Consider the following 17,832-nt stretch of genomic DNA (forward strand, 5'->3'; position numbering starts at 1 on the left):
AACCCTGTGTTTCAGTCCTAATATGTGGCTTCCCTCCCCCCATGGAGGTAGGCATCTCTCGTTGAACAAACAATTACTTTGAGCTTCAGTGTCATCACTATGGTAGTATTTAAAACAACAACAACAACCCTAACAGAAATGTGCAAGCAATGATAACAGCATGGACACAGGAAGAGGGATGGAATTATTATGAACTTGAAGCAATAGTTTATGGGCAAAAGATTAGAAAGGGAGTGCTATTTTCCTACCTCTGTTCTCCATTTGGTGGGGGTGGGTGGGGATGAGTGCCAATCTAGAATGGAGGGCATTAGAAATGTCATACTGTATTTTTTCAGGTGCAGAAATATCTAAGGCCTCTGCTGTGCCTTTAAGACCATCTCTCACCTTCTGTTATTGTAGCCAAAGCTTCATGCTTCCTCTCATCTTTACTGACACAAGCAAGTATGTTTACAGGTGACTGTTGTTCCCAGCAGCTCTGGTTTCTTATCTTTGTTACACTTTGACAGGAGGCTGGAACCTGTCTGTCGCCCTCCTGGCAAGGATGCCAGATCGTTGGTGTTAAAATCCCATCTGCTTTACACCTGTATTCTAGACCAGATGGTACAAAAACGCACCGGTTGGGACAGTCATGAGGATCGGAGCAGGGAAATACAAGTTGCTATTGCTCAGATGGTATGACAGCCCTTCAGGTGCAACCCCAGAAGCGCCAGCATTGCAACTGGGCAGTGTTCTAGTATCCTCCTTATGGGGAAGGGCTGTGGCTCAGTGGTAGAGCATCTGCTTGGCATGCAGAAGGTCCCAGGTTCAATCCCTGGCATCTCCAGTTAAAGGAACCAGGCAAGTAGGTGATGTGAAAGACCTCTGCCTGAGACCCTGGAGAGCCGCTTCCGGACTGAGTAGACAGTACTGACTTTGATGGACCAAAGGTCTGATTCAGTATAAGGCAGCTTCATGTGTTCGTGTGTGTTTATGATCCCACCAAAAATCTTGGCAGTGATTTCCCTCAGCCACCACCCTGTGGAGCAGCAGTGAGGGGGGGGGGGCTGCCAGCAGGGGCTCTCCCACTATAGCCCAGTTTGTGTGGCTCATAGTTGAACTCCAGATCTGGATGTGTCCCAGTATTGTGATCTTAGCCTAGTACTGGTAGAAACAACTATAACCCCCAATGTATGTTTACTTCTCTGGTAGTGGAGGGATCAAATTAGGGTTGCCAGGTCCCCGCTGGCCACAGGTGGGGGGTGGGGTGTAGGGTTGCCATATCCAGGTTGGGAAATTCCTGGAGATTTGGGAGTGGAACCTCAGGAGGACAGGGACCTCAGTAGGGTACAATGCCATGGATTCCCCCCCCCCAAAGAGTCCATTTTCTCCAAGGGAACTGATCTCTGTAGTCTGGTGATGAGCTAGGGTTGCCAAGTCCCTCTTCAACATTGGTGGGAGGTTTTTTGGACGGCGCCTGGGTTTGGGGAGGGACTTCAATGCCATAGAGTCCAATTGCCAAAGAGGCCATTTTCTCCAGGTGAATTGATCTCCATCGGCTGGAGATCAGTTGTAATAGCAGGAAATCTCCAGCTAGTATCTGGAAGTTGGCAACCCTATGATGAGCGGCAATACTAGGAGATCCCCAGGCCCCACCTGGAGGCTGGCATCCCTAGCAAGTGGAGCTAAGTTCTGAAGACTCTATCGTAACTCTTTGTTGTTTCTTAATAACACCTTAGAAAATTCTCGTGTCCTTCTCCCCACAACACTCTAGTTGTATTTCTAAATGATCCACCAGAGTTTCAGCATCGTAACTACTACACAGAAATAATCTTAACCAAATAAAATGGGAAGGTCATACACTAATGCTTTGCTATGTCAACATTACATACCCTCTTTTGTCAACTTCTTTTTTTATTGGCACTCCGGTTAGATGGGGAAACTTCACAGCAGCTGAGGAGGAAAGAAGTCTGTAGGGTAGACTTCCGTATTCTGATTTTTTCCCTCTGCAAAGGGCACAAGGTTGAGATGCTCATGAATGTTAAACGTCCTTCTGTGTTAATGTACTACATCTAGTGTATGAACTATGTTTCGAAAGCAAAATTGCTCTAAACAAAATGACCTTGAGAAAATGGCGGTCAAATGAGATTGGCCCTGGGACTTTGCGTAATGTCTTTGTGTTGATGTATTAGACATTCAGTCGGTCTCTCTTCTCCCCCCCCCCCCCGTTCCCAAATTGTGCTTTCTGATAAGCTTGCTTGAAAATACCACATGGTATTTTTGTTTCTTTCAAAACAAGAATTTTGCTCTGCAGGATCTAAACACGTTGCCTGTGTGGGTGATTTAGAGAGGACCTGGGTCTCCAATTTAAATTACCAACAGGCAGATTAGAGGAAGTCATAAGGAAGATGTGGTTATTTTATGGAGGCTGTTCAGTGATAAATTATATTTTGCTATGCAAGAGAACACTTGAAACTTCTTGCACTGTATGGCTGTATGGCTTTCTTCAGTGCAGCTGGTTTACCACTTATAGAATCATGCAGTTGGAAGGAGTCATACAGGCCATCTAGTCCAACCCCCTGCTCAATGCAGGATCAGCCTAAAGCATCTCTGACAAATGTTTGTCCAGCCACTGCTTGAAGAATGCCAGTGAGAGGGAGCTCACCACCTCCCTAGGTAGCTGATTCCACTGCTAAACTACTCTTAATAAAGGCTACTCTTACTGTAGGATACTTAAGGTTGCCAGCTCTGGATTGGGAAATACCTGGAGATTTTGGGGGTGGAGCCTGAGGAGGGCAGGGTTTGGAGAGGGGAGGGACTTCAATGCCATAGAGTCCAATTGCCAAAGTGGCCATTTACTCCAGGGTAACTGATCTCTGTTCCCTGGAGATCAGTTGTAATAGCAGGAGATCTCCAGCCACCACCTGGAAGGTGGAAACCCTAAGGATACTGCTGAACTTCTCTTACTCAGGGATACTTGCATGATGATGCAGCCTATGTAGTGTTTCTGGATAGATGGGTGGAGGGGTGGATTGGAGTACCTCTGAGACCATAGATACCTCTGAGCAAGGTATCTATGTACATAAGTAACAAACTTGATGGGTGGCAGGACGGATGAATCAGTTGAACTCTGATCTCTTGCACCACCCTCTTGCAGTTCCAGTGGTATAGCCCCATTACTGCAACACACTTCTGCTGATGTAGATTTTATAACTGAATTGCTTAATGCTGCTCTTCAGAGCCAGAAAATAAGGAAATATTGCTCCGTAAAACTAACTGAAAACTTCTTTTTTGCACGTTGCAATTTCTACAGAACATTGTAGGAAAATACACCTTTTCCATAATGCAGATTGTTTCTCTTTGTGCTTTAAGTATCATACAGCTCAGTCTTATGCAGAGGTGCTCCAGCCTAAGCCCGTTGACTCAAAATTATTCTTATCTGAAAGAAAGCTTTTAATCTCACGCTGCAGGTTTTTTCATGAGCATGCTAAGAAAACTACGTCCCTTATTTGGGATGAAACTTAGCTCCTTATAGGCAAAGGTACTGAGCAGCATGGAGATTTGCTTTATAGGGATCGTTACATAAATGATGTAGTTAGCAAACACAAACACTGTTTTAACTTGCATTTTTGATAATTAAAAATGCCAGTGCTCACAATGCAGTATAAACTGAGGACATGTAGATGATACAATCTTTTCCCACTTTTTCCATTCCTGTTCAGCATGGTGTAGCAGTTAGGAGCGGTGGACTCTAATCTGGAGAACCGGGTTTGATTCCCCACTCCTCCACATGAGCGGTGGACTCTAGTCTGGTGAACCGGGTTTGTTTCCCCACTCCTCCACATGAAATCCGCTGGGTGACCTTGGGCTAGTCACAGCTTTCTTAGAGCTCTCTCAGCCCCACCTACCTCACAAGGTGTCTGTTGTGGGGAGAGGAAGGGAAGGAGATTGTAAGCCGCTTTGATACTCCTTAAAAGGTAGATAAAATCAGCATATAAAAACCAACTCTTCTTCAGAACAAGGCTTTTTGAGAGATTTTGTGGAAACAAGGATAAAGCTAGTTCCTAAGTTAATGAAATAGCTGTTTACATATTTGCCTTTTAGTAATTACAATCTCATCTTGAGACAGGAACTGGCAGCCTCCCTTGATAGCAAGATTCCTATCTTGTTTAACACCACATAATTAATGTAATCCTTTCTTTCATCTTTGTTTAGGTATCCCCACAATTTGCATGATTTGGACATAATGACAGCTGAAGATTCCACGGCTAGAATGAGCAACGATTCCTCCAGCATGCCAACAAACAAAATGCCCGAAGGTGTCGCTGGCACACCTAATGAGTCTGCGCTGCTGGCACTGATAGAGCGCACTGGATATACCATGGTTCAAGAGAATGGGCAACGCAAATATGGTGGCCCACCTCCAGGCTGGGAAGGGCTGCATCCTCCTCGTGGTTGCGAAGTCTTTGTCGGTAAAATTCCCCGTGACGTCTACGAAGACGAACTGGTCCCTGTATTTGAATCTGTAGGCCGAATCTACGAAATGCGCCTGATGATGGATTTTGATGGGAAAAACCGTGGGTACGCCTTTGTCATGTACACTCAAAAACACGAAGCCAAACGTGCCGTCAGAGAGCTGAACAACTATGAAATCCGTCCCGGCAGGCTGTTAGGGGTGTGTTGCAGCGTTGATAATTGCAGGCTGTTCATTGGAGGGATCCCCAAGATGAAAAAAAGGGAAGAGATTTTAGAAGAGATCTCCAAAGTGACGGAAGGTGTGCTAGATGTCATTGTGTATGCCAGTGCAGCAGACAAGATGAAAAACAGAGGATTTGCCTTTGTGGAGTATGAAAGCCACAGAGCGGCAGCGATGGCAAGGAGGAAACTGATGCCTGGGAGAATCCAACTTTGGGGCCACCAGATTGCAGTCGACTGGGCAGAGCCTGAAATAGACGTTGATGAAGATGTCATGGAGACCGTAAAAATCCTGTATGTGAGGAATTTAATGATTGAAACCTCAGAGGATACAATTAAAAAAGTCTTCGGCCAGTTCAACGCTGGCTGTGTAGAACGAGTTAAAAAGATACGAGATTACGCCTTTGTACACTTCACGAGTCGGGAAGATGCAGTTCATGCCATGAATAACCTCAACGGCACTGAACTTGAAGGATCCTGTCTGGAAGTTACCTTAGCCAAGCCAGTTGATAAAGAGCAGTATACCCGTTACCAGAAAGCGGCAAAAGGTGGAGGAACCAGTGAAGTTACTCAACAGCCAAATTATGTTTACTCTTGTGATCCCTATACGCTAGCATATTATGGCTATCCGTACAATGCTCTGATTGGTCCAAATCGAGAATATTTTGTGAAAGGTTAGTATTCAACTTTGGGCATGGATGTTGTGAAGAAATGGGCTTCCTCTCCCTTGGGGTTTACAGGGAACCTTTTAACAATTTTTTTCCCTTGGGAAGGAGGGTGGCGGGAGGCATAGCAAATGATTCCTGATCCCACCGCTTCCACCAAATGTGGTGGAATGGTCCTGCAAGTCCGAGCAGGCCTGTTCTGCCACAGATGATATTGATCAGAGGGCTTTAGAGTGAACATAAGAAGAGCCTGGCTGGATCAGATCAGTCATCCATCTAGTCCAGCATGCTGTCTAACACAGTGGCCAGCCAGTCCTTCTGGAGATCCAACAACAAGGCATAGAGGCCAGGTCTTCTCTTGGTGTTGCCTTCTGGCACTGTTGTTGAGAGGTTTACTGCCTCTGAATGTGAAGGTTCTCTTTAATCACGATGGCTAGTAGCCACTGATAGACCAATCCTCAATGAATCTGTCTAATCCCCTTTTAAAGCTGTCTATGTCTGTGGCCATAACTATATCCTCTGGCAGCAAATTCCATATTTTACTCACTCAATGTGTGGGGACTTTTAGACTCAAGTAAGTGTCATAACTTGCTTTTAACTAACCTTTTTACAGGACAATTGCTTTCTGTTATGTTTCCAAAGTTCTGTGTCCTTGATGGATCCTGAGACAGGGTTTGTGTGTATTTGTGTGCACCCAGACTGCAGAGGTTAAATGCATCCTTGAGGGCCTTGCATTACAGATGGCTTTCTTCCACACCCATTATTACAAAATGCATTTTGCTAAGCAAAAATAAACAGCAATTGTTGTAGGTCTCTGCCCAACCGACAAATCCTCTGAAACTTTTTAATCATTTTGTGTTGGCAATATGAGAACAAAAAACCAGTGGTAATGGGAGCCAAAAATATATGCAGTTAAATTCTTAAATGTTATACTTGCTCCAACTTCCTGTGTAGAAGTCAACTTCCCCCATTTCCATGGCACAGCGTGAAAGGTATGTCACACTGACTATTCCTGTACTGGTTGAACCACACTTAGTCTATCAAAATGTTATGCATTTAGTTAACCTAAAATACCATCTATTGCTAACAGCCCATTTATGAAAGCCACAGCTGCCAGGGATGGTGGGGCCATGGCAGCGCTGCCGCACCTCCAATGAAGTTTTGCGGCCATTGCAGGGGGGGGGGGCGGGAATTGGTATCTTGTTTTTTTAAAACTGAAAATGGGGGGAAAGGCCCCATTGCAAACATTGATGCTGTGTCACCAAAAAGGTGGCACGGCAATGCTGTTGCATTAAGGGCGTTCCCAGCCTAAAAGTGGTTAGGAAGCTGCCTAATGGCAGCTTCGCCCTCAAAAAGCCCCGAGATGCCAGCGTGGGGACTTGCACTGGGAGAACACTGGCGGGAAGCCACGCCAGCGTCTGGGGGCTGTGCTGCGCCTGTGGTCCAGAGGGCTCAGTGTAAGTGCCTCTACACCAGCATTCGTGCCAGTTTGCACGGCGCAAGTGGCACAGATGCCGGTGTAGGGGTCATGCTGCCTCCTAAGATCATTCATCCCGCCCACTTCAGGAATGGACTCTTAGTTGAGATTTGACCTATAGTGTGGAGAGGCTATGGATGAGTACATTAATTACCATTCCAAATGGGACAGGGTTTATCACAGCTTTTATGATTGATTTGCCAGGAGGATTTGGTGCTTACTGAGAACATTGCACTGGTTTCTGGTAGGAAACCAGCTTGCCCATAACTTTGGCACACCGAGCCAAAAGCAGCTCATCAGTTATGTACAAAAGCTCACCAGAGGCTTGATAAACATCCAGTTTCCCCCTGCCTGTATAGGATTGGGGGAAAACAGGAGGCTGTCATTGGTGGGCTGTATTCAGGCTTGATAAGTCATAAATTGCATGGCCTGCTATATTAACCTTTGCTGAATAAACCTTTGCATACCTACCTTCTGTGCCTGGGGCCCCCTGAGCACATGCAAAAGACTTTTCATATTCTTAAAAAGGTAATGGGTGTCCCCTGTACAAGCACCGGGTCATTACTGACCCATGGGGTAACGTCGCATCCCGACATTTACTAGGCAGACTGTGTTTACGGGGTGGTTTGCTACTGCTTCCCCAGATCCCTCTTTGCCACCGGAGGGAGGTTTTGGGGGTGGAGCCTGAAGAGGGCGGGGTTTGAGGAGGGGAAAAATCAAATTAGATGACTGGAGCAAATTTGAGCTGGGCAGGTTTTAGAAAGTGTGTACAAAAACAGTTGGGGAAAATGTTTAAACTTTTATTATCTGAAACATCCATTACAAAACTTACAAAAAATGGTTCACAATCTTTTTTGTACAAGTGGTAGCACATTCTATGGTAAACCAACCACCTTATTTTTTTCTCACCACAAAATAGTTGACTACATAAATTTGACCTTTATACTTGCCTCCTTTCCTGTGTTTGCTAGACAAATAATGTTGATTTGATAGAAATTCCATTCTGTGGTGTTTTGCTCATGCTTCAAGCATAGTATTATTCACTGTCACGCAGGCCACAAAAGATAAAACGGATTTTTGCATTTCTTTGTTTCGTCTGCGTTAATTTTTTTCTGGCACTTTAACATCTATCTAAACAGATTCACAGGTTCTCAGTGCTGCCATACATTAAATGGGTTTTCCATCCTTATATTGTTGATGCCATTTGGTTGAGAACTCTCCGTTGCAAAGACCTCAAGAGTTTCAATTATTTCTCTATGCAACGACATTTGTTGAATAGCTCTTTCCTTAAGGTTGCACTCTGCGAATGCCCCACAGGAAATTCTGTTATGTCCCACTGATTTCAACAAAACTATAATTTTTGGATTGTACCTCTAATATTTGCGTACAGAAATGGGATTTCCACTCAGTAGATTGAATAGTCAGGGTGGGTATTGAGATGCTGTGCCATTCTGTCCCCACAATTCATGCTCCCCAGTACTATTTGTGGCCTTTTCTCTCCTTCTCATGCCTAGCCCCAAAGCTTCCTTATATACCAGCTTTTGATGTTGCCCCCATAACCTCACCCTTCTTTGATTGGCTGCTTACATTACTCTGCAGAACCAGAGTGCTGATTTGGGACAACACTATTGCCACAGCTAGACTCCCATTTAACAGATAATGTAAGGGTGTTACTAAACATTTTGGCCTTTTTTAAAAAGCAAAAGCAAGTATAAGGCGTAATTCAAAGTCTAAAACGTGATAGAAAAGTACATAGTTACTCTCATGATCAGTACTGATGACATAACCTTGCCTGGGTACTGCTGCCAGTGCGGTGTAGTGGTTAAGACCTGTGGTTTGGAGTGGTGGACTCTGATCTGGAGAACCAGGTTTGATTCCCCACTCCTCCAATATGAGCGGCGGATGCTAATCTGGTGAACTGGATTTGTTTCCCCACTCCTACACGTGAAGCCATCTGGGTGACCTTGGGCTAGTCACAGTTCTCTCAGAACTCTCTCAGCCCCACCTACTTCACAGGGTGTCTGTTGTGGGGAGGGGAAGGGAAGGTGATTGTAAACCAATTTCAGTCTTCCTTAAGTGGTAGAGAAAGTCGGCATATAAAAAACCAACTCTTCTTTTTCTCTCCTTCTATGGTTGCTAGAGATTTGGATCTGGTGTTTACCATAGTTAACTGTGTGCTTTATCAGTTTTATTTATTTTTTTATTTACAAGCAGGCAGCATTAGAGGCAGAGGACGAGGTGCGGCAGGCAACAGAGCCCCTGGCCCGAGAGGTTCTTACCTGGGGGGATATTCCGCAGGCCGTGGCATATATAGCAGATATCACGAAGGGAAAGGCAAGCAGCAAGAAAAAGGATATGAGCTTGTTCCTAATTTGGAGTTGTCTGCGGTCAGTCCAGTTGCCATTAAGCCTGGCGCAGGTTAGTATGATGATTGGGGAGAGGGAAAATATTGGCAAGGCAGAAAAATGACAATAAGTTAAGGCGCGCTTTAGACATCTGTTTCCTCAGCAAGAGTAGCCGCAAACCTAGAAATGAAACAGAAAATGTCTTATAGAAGAAATGGCTGTTATTGTAGGGCTTAGAACTAGTGGGGAGGGTCCAACCAGGTTTTCTGCTGATAAAAAGAGAGGAAGGGGTCCCATTTTGATAGGGTTGCCAGCTCTGGGTTGGGAAATGCCTGGAGATTTTGGGGGTGGAGCCTGAGGTTTGGGGAGGAGAGGGACTTCAGTGGGGTATAATGCCATAAAGTCCACCTTCCAGACCATCCATTATCTCCAGGGAACTGATCTCTGTCACCTGGAGATCTCGAGCCACCACCTGGAGGATGGCAACTCTACCTATTCACCAGACAAAAAGGTTACATTGGGAATCATTGGACCTGCATGGATATAACCCAAGTGACATACGGCTGACATAAGCAGGGGAACTAGACAAGATGAAGTGGGAAAGCTGGTAGGAACCACCTCGCCATCTCTGCTTTTATAGGGTTTTTGCTCCATGATTATTCAACTAGAAGTCAGCAAATTTAAGCCATTTGGCTTATTCGCTTATTCAAGCACAAAAACAAGGCAATGTGTTGGTTTCCCTCAAAAATATTATGTTAGTTGGAGAAACATGGCATCTTGGAAGCTCTCTTGCAAGATATGAGTGCACTAAGCCACACTTGAGAAGATAAGTGCAAAAGCAATGGACAAGCACTTTACAACTGTATCCAAGAGAAGGATTAAACATGGCTACAGAAATCATTAGTCTCTTTATCCTCAGGTATAACTTGTTTACACCGGTGTGCCTTGGAATGTAACATTATAAAAAGACCGGTGGTTTCACCCCTTTCTCCTAAAAATATATTTTTTCAGACTTTCATTGAGTCAGCATGTACTCTCTTTTGTTTGCCCTAAATCTGTTGCCCATCAATAGGGTTGCCAACCTCCAGGTGGTTAGCACGGAGGTGCCTTTATTTTTGTTTTGCTCAACCTCCAGGTGGTGGCTGCAGATCTCCCGCTATTACAACCAATCTCCAGGCAACGGAGATCAGTTCACCTGAAGAAAGTGGCCGCTTTGGAAGGTGGACTCTATGGCATTATACTCAATTGAAGTCTCTCCCCTCCCCAAACCCCGCCCTCCTCAGGCTCCACCCACAAAATCTCAAGGTATTTCCCAACCCAGAGCTGGCATCCCTACCCAGCAACTTCATTGGCTACCTTTACTTCTGATATCATGGAAGAGGGCAGTCCACTTTCTCCTCCCTATACATAATTTGGAGTACCTCTATCTCATTCCCCCTTGAGTTGTCTTTTTTCCTAAACTGGAAAGCCCCAAGCTCTTCAGTCTTCCCTCATGGGAAAAATGCTCCAACCCTGTTATCAACTTGGTTGTCCCCTTCTGCATTATTTCCAGCTCTGGTATCTTTTTATTTATATGATTTATTGACATTATTTATAGGGCTGCCTGTTCCTGGATGGGAAATACCTGGAGATTTTGGGGGTGAAGCCTGAGGAGGGTGGGGTTTGGGGAGGGGAGGGACTTCAGTGCCATAGAGTACAATTGCCAAAGTGGCCATTTTCTCCAGGGTAACTGATCTCTGTCGCCTGGAGATCAGTTGTAATAGCAGGAGATCTCCAGCCACCACCTGGAAGGGGATAACCCTAAGGATACTGCTGAACTTCTCTTACTCAGGAATACTTGCATGATGATGCAGCCATTTTCTCCAGGTGAACTGATCTGCATCGGCTGGAGATCAGTTGTAATAGCTGCAGATCTCCAACTACTACCTGGAGGTTGGCAACCCTAGTTATTTATAGTCTGCCTTTCTCACTTGGACTCAAGGCAGATTACACAGAGTGGGTCAATGCAATTGATAGATGGGACATTCAGTTAACAGTGCAATAGGATTAGGGTTGTAGAACCAGCCAGAAACCTCAAAACAGAACTGAAACAAAGCCTAAGTATTAACATGACACATTAAATTATGCAAAATTCCATAGTAGGATCCTAGTTTCAGCAAGCTAAACACAATATTAGGGACCACAGTCCCTAATAATTTTTCCAAGTAACTTTGTGAATCGTTTAGTGCATTGTAACTCTATTGCCTGCGAAGAAAAGCGCCCTTGAATAATTCTGTTTTGCATAGTTTGTGGAAATCCATGAGAGTGGGAGCCTTCCAGGCCTCCTCGGGCAGGCTGCTCTGCAAGGTGGTGGCCACAATGGAGAAGGCACATGCATGGGCAGTGGTTGATTTTGCCCATTTGCAGGTTGGCACCTGCAGAAGGCCTTGCTCTGATGAGCAAAGCTGTTATGGCAGACCATAGAGGCAGAGGCGGTGTCGCAGATCTTAGGGACTAAGGCTATGAAGAGCTTTGTATGACCTGTACATAGTGGGTTGGATCCAGCAATCTCCTGGTACAAAGACTGCAGATCATCATGTCATTGATCTCCCCTGTTCTTGATCATTGATCTCCCCTGTTCTTTCTCCCCTTCAGCAGCCATTTGGGCCCCAGGAAGGTTGATTCCATGGTTTGAAGGACCCGAGTGGAATAACCACCATGCAGGTCAGTGGGCTACAGTGAGGAGGGGGAAGGGGGCGAAATCACCTTTCCTGCCTATTCCTTCAGTGGCAGGGCAATTTCCTCCCTATTGTCTCCTCATTGCAGCCCACTGATTAGGATTGCCAACCTCCAGGTGGGGCCTGAAGATCTCCCACATTCCAACTGATCTCCAGGCTACACAGATCAATTCCCCTGGAACAAATAGCTGCTTTGGGAGGGTGGACTCTATGATATCATACCCTGCTGAGGTCCTTCCCAAATCTGGCCACCCAAGGCTACACCCCCAAATCTCCAGCAATATCACAGTCTGGACTTGGCAACCCTACCACTGATCCATGTGGCTGTTACTGCACATAGGTCCTGTGCAAAGCCCAGGAATAGATTGTTCTTGGGTCCAAAATGGCTGCTGGGCAGAAGGGGAAGCAGGGAAGATGTGCAGCTATCAGTACCTTCTGCTGAAGGGTTGCTGGATCCAACCCCATATTCCAAATGAGGCCACACCATAAACCACACAAAGGCATTATTATATTGGCTGTTTTATTTTCAGTCCCTTTCCTAATAATTCCCAGTATGGAGTTTGTCTTTTTTGTCACTGTCCTACACTAAGTTGACACTTTCATTGAGGTATTCACTACAACCCCGAGATCTCTTCTCCTCTCAGTCAGTTCAGAGCCTATGGGACTTTATTTTCACATGTTCTCTTCCTGTGCTCTGGGAGGCTATTTCATTCTCTGGAGAGTGGACAGTACCAGAACTACATTTTGCCGCAAAACACGATCCTCTCACGAGTGGCCTGGCTTTATAATAAATTCTTTGAGGAGGTAGTGACTGGAGTCACATGCAAAAAAATGTTAGAAGATTCAGCATTAAGCTTTGGTTTACCTCAGGAATTTTTATACACAATGTACTTTTATTTAAGAAGTGAATCTAGACAGAATTTTTACTACTTCATTTAGATCTGCTTGGAAGATTAAAAAAATCTTTCTGACTATGGTCGCTACATGGGCTATTTCTACCCCATTCTTTTCCAGTCAGACATGCTATGAAGTCTAGTTATAAGTAGTATCCCAGAAACGTCCTAACTGGAAAAGGCACGTGTGGCTGTTATCTTTCTCACACTGATAGCTGAAAGACTTGGCTCCTGATTTTTGTACAGAATCTATAGGCAGTAGTCTTCAGATCTTGAAGGATCTCCCAGCATCCCATCTCAGAATTTCCTATAAAGCATAGAGGCGTAGCCCTACAGATGTCTGCTTTCTGACTGGGCCCCATTCCAAGCTTAGCTTCTCACTTTCAGGGTCAGAGAAGCTGATTGAAATCTGCTTTCCCTGGTCACTCCCAAAATGGTTACCAATGAAAGTGTTCCCTCCTGTTGATTTTAGGCATCCCCATTCAGTTCAGTTTATTTGCAGTCATTTGACTAGCAACTATCAGTACAAAATTACAATTTGAAAACCCCAACTGAGGACCTCTGTATCTTACTGGCTACATAACAGAACTTTGCCACTGAATAAGAGATGAAAGCATGTTTATCTTCTAATAAAAATTTAACAATAAAATCATCCGAATGGCTAAATTTCTAAAATTTCTAGTCAACACAGGTAAAATCAGCTTATTTCTAACCTCCTGATAAAATTCACAGTGTAATAAAATATGTATAATTTACTCAACTGAATTAAAATTACAGAGGCATAACCTGGCCTCTACAGGTATATGCTGAAATCTACTGCTGAGCATAGCTGACAGAAAGGCATTAAATCGGGCTATTGAAAAGGCCTATTGAAAACTAGGGATTGTAATGAATATTAAATAAGGAGCACTAGACAAACCTTCCAGGCATCCCTATTTTTTTTTCCTAATGATAGCCGAAGTCAGTAGTGGACACTTTTTAGTTTTCTGAAGAGCTGCAGACCTTGCTATTTCTTGATGACAGTGGCAGACAGGATGGGATGCTTTTTTGGAGTAGAAATGTATTTAAGATCTTTAATCAATCCAGCTTTTGAGGGTCAATTTTTTTTCTTTTTTCTTTAGTCCATTTACAATGTTATATTTTTCTGGCATTCCTGAGGAGTCCCCCAAGTTGGTATAGACTGCTGGCTTGTCTATGGGTGGTCCCGTTATGCTATGCTACCCTCACAGGGACTGGCCAGTTTACTGTTAAATAGAGCAATCATGTAGAGAAAGAGTGCTTGTACAGACAGCATCCTGGTTGTTTCAGTTGTCATCTGACAATACCTTGGTCTGGTTTATTCTAGTGGCAATGCCGGCTCTTGGAACCCAGTATTCCATGTTTCAAGCAGCTCCAGCAGCTAAGATGATAGAAGATGGAAAAATCCACGCCATGGAGCACATCCTCAGTCCCATTGCAGTCCAGCAGGACCCGGCTAGCGCAGCAGCAGCAGCAGCTGCCGCCGCTGTCATACCTGCTGTTTCGACCCCTCCTCCTTTTCAGGTAAAATATTTATCATGTGGTTCCTGTTTGACTTTTCCTGGAGCTCAGAGTGTTGGCAGAATGTTGGTTAGCTTAGGTCTTTTATGCATTGCTGTTTCACTCTCCATCACCTCTCCGACTACTTTGGGTCTTCATTTTTAGGTTATGCATGCCATTTCCAACTTCTGATATACAAAATTCTAACCCTTGTTTGGTCAGATATCCCTCATCCAGATATCCCTCATCCCGTTCTTCTGGGTGCAGATATAATTATTTGAAGGGTGCTATTACCTTTATTGTCATAGAAAAAGAGGAATCTGAATTTTTTCAATCACTTAACTCATGTTCATGCTGCTGTATCAGATCTCCCTTATTTGATAACTGAGTGAAGAATATGGCTGTTATAGGGACACATGAACACATGAAGCTGCCTTACACTGAATCAGACCATTTGTCCATCAAAGTCAGTGTTGTCTATTCATACTGGCATTGGTTCTCTAGGGTCTCAGGTCAAGACCTTTCACAACAACTCCAACCTGATCCTTAACTGGTTATGCCAGGGATTGACCCTGCATGCCAAGTAGATGATCTACCACTGAACCACATCCCTTTCCTGACAAATTTTCAAGCAGAACTCAGATAACTCAATTAACTTCCTTCTCTCCCCCAGTTAACATTGTCTGCATCTGCGATATAGAATTCTATCTCATATCAGCTTTAATTTTGACATTTGGTTTTGTTCATCTTTAAAGTGGTTCAGCTGCATCTGAAACTGCCAGTTCTGTTAGCTGAAGTCCATCAGTTTTGCCCAACCTATTGCCCCCAGTGTGGGATGCCAGACATTTATTCATTAGACCGTATCTTCTAAAGTGTATCGTGGCTCTGAAAGTCAAAGTCTGATTTCTGCATCTTTCACTAATTCAGTCACTGGTATGAACTCAGTTTCTGGGTGACACAATTCATATTTATCCTTTGGTTGCTCTTTGGGCCAAACGAGACCAGATATTTTACATGAGCATGAACAGCGGACACTAATCTGGTGAACTGGATTTGTTTCCCTGCTCCTACACATGAAGCCAGCTGTGTGATTTTGGGCTAGTCACACTCTCTCAGTCCCACCTACCTCACAGGATGTCTGTTGTGTGGAGGGGAAGAGAAGGTGATTGTAAGCCGGTTTATTCTTCCTTAAGTAGTACAGAAAGTCGGCATGTAACAACCAACTCTTCTTCTTCTTCTCTTTGTAAGAACAGGCTGTCTGCACATGTGTAGGTCTGGAGTCTAATTACTTGCATCCAAGTATTACGTCACTAACAGTTCCATCCTAAGCAGAGTTACACCCTTCTAAGCCCTTTGAGTTCCGTACACTTAGAATGATGTAACTCCATTTAGGATGGCACTGCAAGTTAGGCTTTCTAATGTGTGTATCAGTGATGGATATAGGATTGTTTTTCTAGAAGAGTCTTTTAGGACCTGTTAGCCAATTGTTATGTGTTCTTTACATCATTGTTTGACATATCTGTTGCTGCATAATTTGCAAGCGTTATCATTAATTCCTAATTTAAATTACATGTTGTTAATTTGGTAACTTGTACCTCGATTATATTAAGATTAAATGGCATTGTAATGCATTGTAAATTAGGAATTCCTTCCAGTATTCAGTATGTGTAGCTTGGGCATAATGACTCTTTTGTGAAGACCTAGTCAAAGGAATGGCCTAGTATACTGCTGGCCCGTAGTCCAGTGGAAGAAGGTACACTTTCCCAAGTTCCAGCATTCATCCTTCTCTCTGCTGTAATTTTTCCATAGCCCAAAGTGCTTAAAATAACATTCTTCTAAAGCTTCCATTTCAGTTAAGGACAATCTACACATTGAAAATACACCCGACCTACATACATGCTATGAATGAATGAATGAATGAATGAATGAATGAATGAATGAATGAATGATTTATTTATAGCTTTTGCCAGAACAAAATAAGCAGTTACAATCTTAGACAGGGTTTTAAAAGGATCGGTATCAAATCTAAAAGTATCTCCATTAACTTAACAGAAATATATTAAAAGACAAAATGATTACATTCTAAAATGTTGTCCTAAAATTGTGACCAGTATTGACATTACCATTAGTGATCTCTCTCTAATGGATCTTAATTGCCGCTGAGCAAAATTTAGCGACTTGGGAAAGACAAAAGGTGCTCCCTTCCCACAGCAGAAATTTCATTTCCTCTTCTTCTGAGACAGACTCCCTTAGGTTCACAAGTGGATGAATCAACTTCTGTCTAATGTCCTTATAATAGTTACACCTAAGAATAACATGACTAGAATCTTCGATTTCTCTGGTCCCATGCTATGAAATTGGAGGGGCAGGGGCTGAGATGCATATGGTGGCATGTCTTCGTAAATCTGGGGGATAGGAGGGGGGGAGATATTAACTCTGGCTTGTTAGTTTTTAAAGTCTTACTTTGCCAGTTGCTTAAGTAATCCAGTGAGGTTCCTAATCAACAGATGATTACGATGCAAAATCATTAGTGGCACATTAAAAAACACAAATTCCACTTAGGGTTTGACTTTTTTTAAAAAAAAAACTGTTGTTTCCAGGGCCGCCCCATAACTCCTGTGTACACCATGGCTCCAAATATGCAGAGAATTCCCGCCGCAGGACTCTACGGTGCAAGTTACGTCCCATTTGCTGCTCCTGCTGCTGCAACAGCGACGATAGCCACTCTACAGAAGAACGCAGCTGCTGCTGCTGCCGCCGCTGCCGCCTACGGTGGATATGCTGGCTATATCCCTCAAGCATTTCCAGCTGCAACTATCCAGGTTCCAATACATGACATCTACCAAACCTATTGAGACCGCTGGCCAGTGTCCGGGGGGTGGGGGGGTGGGGGGTCACACTGAAGGAACATTTTACTATTTATGAAGAAGAAAGAACCTACGGCAGACGAGTATGTTCAGATGTCAGTCAACTGATGACAGAACCTGGAAGAGAAGTTTATATCAAATATATTTCATCATGTTTGAAATCTTTTATACATATGAAGTTTTTACTAACTTTTTAGGCTACTGAAAAATGTTTAATATTGCCTGTATGCCTACATTTCTAAAATGGCTTGTTTTCAAGGCCCATGCCTCTATACAGGTTTATTCAGAATACTGGTTTTTTAGCAATTATTTTCAATGTATTTGTGGTATGAAGGTTATTTTTAGTGAAGTTCTGCACTCCAGAGATTTCTATTTTGTAGTGCCTTTAATAATATATCAACTAAATATTAAAAAGTGCACCTGAGCAGGTAGGGAAAAGTTTTTAAACAATATATTTTGAAGAATATATTCAATATTTAAAGAATACATGCAATAGATTTAAAATTTATACATACATATATTATATATATATATACACAAACGTGTCTTATTTAAAAAAAAGTTATACTGGAAAGTGCAATTTTGAAAGCCACTGACCTCTGCATGGTGTCCTAGCATTTGTATGGTTTCTTTGTTAGCTAGAGCCACAAATAAACATCTTTTGTTAATAAAGAAGCCC

The 17,832-nt window shown here is 43.6% G+C and overlaps 1 protein-coding gene across 5 annotated transcripts in view; it reads left to right on the top strand.

The window, feature by feature from the left end:
- Nucleotides 1-17,145, top strand: part of RBM47 (RNA binding motif protein 47) — a 101,857-nt gene extending 84,712 nt beyond the window's left edge. For 3 of the 5 annotated variants that reach the window (XM_056855350.1, XM_056855349.1, XM_056855351.1), the window contains exons 2-5: nucleotides 4,192-5,345; nucleotides 9,025-9,231; nucleotides 14,114-14,310; nucleotides 16,887-17,145. In XM_056855350.1, coding sequence (XP_056711328.1) covers nucleotides 4,223-5,345; nucleotides 9,025-9,231; nucleotides 14,114-14,310; nucleotides 16,887-17,141 — 1,782 coding nt within the window. In that variant the 5' untranslated portion in view covers nucleotides 4,192-4,222 and the 3' untranslated portion in view covers nucleotides 17,142-17,145. The remainder of the gene's footprint in view (nucleotides 1-4,191; nucleotides 5,346-9,024; nucleotides 9,232-14,113; nucleotides 14,311-16,886) is intronic. The other 2 variants (XM_056855352.1, XM_056855353.1) reach the window with 2 other exon arrangements.
- Nucleotides 17,146-17,832: the final 687 nt, after the last annotated feature.

This window comes from Euleptes europaea, chromosome 9 (assembly GCF_029931775.1).
Source record: "Euleptes europaea isolate rEulEur1 chromosome 9, rEulEur1.hap1, whole genome shotgun sequence".
Taxonomy (NCBI): Eukaryota; Metazoa; Chordata; class Lepidosauria; order Squamata; family Sphaerodactylidae; genus Euleptes; species Euleptes europaea.